The 2,596-nt window shown below is 44.5% G+C and overlaps 1 protein-coding gene across 1 annotated transcript in view; it reads right to left on the bottom strand.

The window, feature by feature from the left end:
• T265_14939 (hypothetical protein) overlaps window positions 1-2,023 on the bottom strand; it is a gene marked incomplete at both ends in the record, with an annotated part of 7,429 nt that extends 5,406 nt beyond the window's left edge. Inside the window, 4 exons of the mRNA XM_009175873.1 lie at window positions 7-145; window positions 215-335; window positions 1,703-1,821; window positions 1,889-2,023. Of these exons, the coding sequence (XP_009174137.1) occupies window positions 7-145; window positions 215-335; window positions 1,703-1,821; window positions 1,889-2,023 (514 nt within the window). The remainder of the gene's footprint in view (window positions 1-6; window positions 146-214; window positions 336-1,702; window positions 1,822-1,888) is intronic.
• Window positions 2,024-2,596: the final 573 nt, after the last annotated feature.

Here is a 2,596-nt window from a genome sequence, read left to right as displayed (position 1 = left end):
ACCAACGCAGCTTCTGGTGCTGGACACATTCTTCAATGAAAGTACCCATTGCATAACCGAAAACGCGCTTTCTAACAGTCTCGTTACGGATTCGCCGACACCAATACACACGAGCTATGTTTCTGAGACAACTATTGTCAAACACCTGAAGACGTCTCAGGTTCGCTGCTCAAACAGACCAAGTCTCAAAGCCATAAAAAAAAACAGCCCGCACTGTAGCTTGATACACAAGTCTCTTGAGGTTCAGGGATAAACCATTCTGACGCCATAGGTGTCTCAAGTTAGCAAACGCGGCCCGAGCCTTGCAGATTCGTGCATTCATCTCATCTGTCACACTACAATCAGAACTAATACAACCTCCAAAACGCGGAATCTTCAGTCACACAAAACAGTTACGATACTGGCAATTGAGTTGACCCTCCTCGAGGCTCATCCGAAAGCAAGATATTTCAGATCTTGTGAACCAATGATAAATTCCGCACAGCAACCAACCTCAGTTGAGTCTCCAGCTCGTGTCCCGCCAAGGTTGCCACGCTTTTTATCCATAGGCGTAATATATTCCAATTCCGCTATCGAAGTAATCTGAAAAGTTACTGTACTATTCGGTGCCTGCCAGTTTGACTGACTGGTATGTACATATCGATTATTTAAAACCTTACATACTGGGCTCCAACTCATAAGTTTTATTTCTATTTTCCGTCCACCAAATAGTCCCTTGGTGCTTCCACACATCACCACTTGACAATCTATATCATTTTGCCATTTTGATGAAATAAATTAAGGGGATCTTATCCACATTTTTCCCGTGATTTGGGCGAAATCACCCTGTACAGGAACAATAAGCTGTAATTTATGCAAAAATCGATAAGAAACTGTTCAGTTTGTGGTTGGGCGCAAGCATTTTATCGTGAAAATTTTCTAGTCTTCCAGAATTTGAGGCTTTATTTGGAGATGGACTGCAACTCAGGGAACAGCAGCGGGTACACGTAGCAAATGCACTCTTGGAACGAGCTCCTTGAGAAACGAATAACTTCAAGAAGGTTAACGAATGGCTCCATTGAGGAGCCCTGGCATGGCATTTTAGAGATGAGCTGCGTAAATAGTTAGGCCACCCCTTCATTTGAACACGGCGTAGAACTGGTGAGTGGTGGATAGTGATCTGACGTGACGCGTCGCGGTTATCAGCTAAGAGGAGTCGTTGAGAGCAGTGATCTGGTTGTCTGAAATGTACAGCCCAATGCAACCAGAGTCTAGCACTGCTTTAAGGATTCGACAAACCTACTGGCCTACTCACTCACTTGACTTGATAGAATATTTGTACTGACAGCCAAACTCTTCTGAAGTGAATGTGATCCAACTTGCTTTGTGGCACAACAAAAGTATAACTTAATGAGAGTTTTTCAAATAGATTAACGAAACATTTGATCAAGTCAATGCATACCTTTCTAGACAAGGAGACAAACATTCGGTGGGACACGAGAAGGCCGATAAATCTTGTAGTGGAATGTCCTTCCCCAAATCTATCTTGGTTTAGATCTGTTGAACGTCGCTGAATTAACCTAGCATTAACCCAATCATTCGTTTTGCAGTGGCTCGAGGCCGGACAGTGCGTCGACTTTAGTCTTGAAACCTAAATGTGGTGTGAACTCGTACTAATTGTCTTTGAGTTTGCTGTTTTCAATGAGACTCCTGGTTGATGCACGTGGGGATTTTGCGGGAGGTGTATTGTTCAGTTTCCTTCAGTTTCACATGGCTCGTTTTGAACAGTCGTCCTCCTGTCCTGGCGCAATTATTCATGTGAATCCACACCAAAGGGAAGCACTGGACTCGAGTTAGATAAAGCCCATATCCAATGGTTTAAACGGGGTTTAAACTCCGGACATCTGACATGTGAGGCGAACGTGTTCCCACTACTCCACCAGCGCACGTTGGATGCATTTAAATTCTCGCGTCTGAACGGGCGAACGTGTTCGCACCTGAGCGATGTGATGAGTATGTTCGACAAATAATCGATACTCGAGCTCTAACAAGAGTGAAACTCGGGCCCAGTGCTTCCCCCTTTGGTGTGTGTGTGGTGGTGTGTGCGGTGGGTTACCGCTACGCACAACTACGCACTGATGATGTCACCTCGATTGTTGATGAAGCGTTTGCAACCAGATTGCCCAGCTCAGCGAACAAGCCAACGACCATATCGCAACATCTCGAATATCGTACCAGCTAAAACATAAGGCGTACTGGTCCAGCGCATTCACATGGAGCCGGCCAGCACAAACGAGAGACTCAGTTGGACTCAGTTGCTCTTCTGTCAACACCAAATTCGTGTGCAAATGATAACGTTTGTAGAAACCGGATCTATTCTTGTTGGTCCCAGTGGACTTTCAGACCGGTTGATTTATTTTTTTAAATTCCCTCTCATGTTCTATTTCAACCTTTGACAAATGCAAGATTGATGACACCAACCAAGTTTGCGAGGCAACCGGATTTAAAATAACCGACCGGAGCACAATGTACCAAGAAAAACAGTTTACTACCCAAACATTAGCTCAAGGTCTCAGAAGTTCTTAAGCGAAGAGGCCCAGAAAAGACAAAATCTGAT

Source organism: Opisthorchis viverrini (genome assembly GCF_000715545.1).
Source record: "Opisthorchis viverrini unplaced genomic scaffold opera_v5_305, whole genome shotgun sequence".
Taxonomy (NCBI): domain Eukaryota; kingdom Metazoa; phylum Platyhelminthes; class Trematoda; order Opisthorchiida; family Opisthorchiidae; genus Opisthorchis; species Opisthorchis viverrini.
This window is presented reverse-complemented; position numbering and strand designations above follow the sequence as displayed.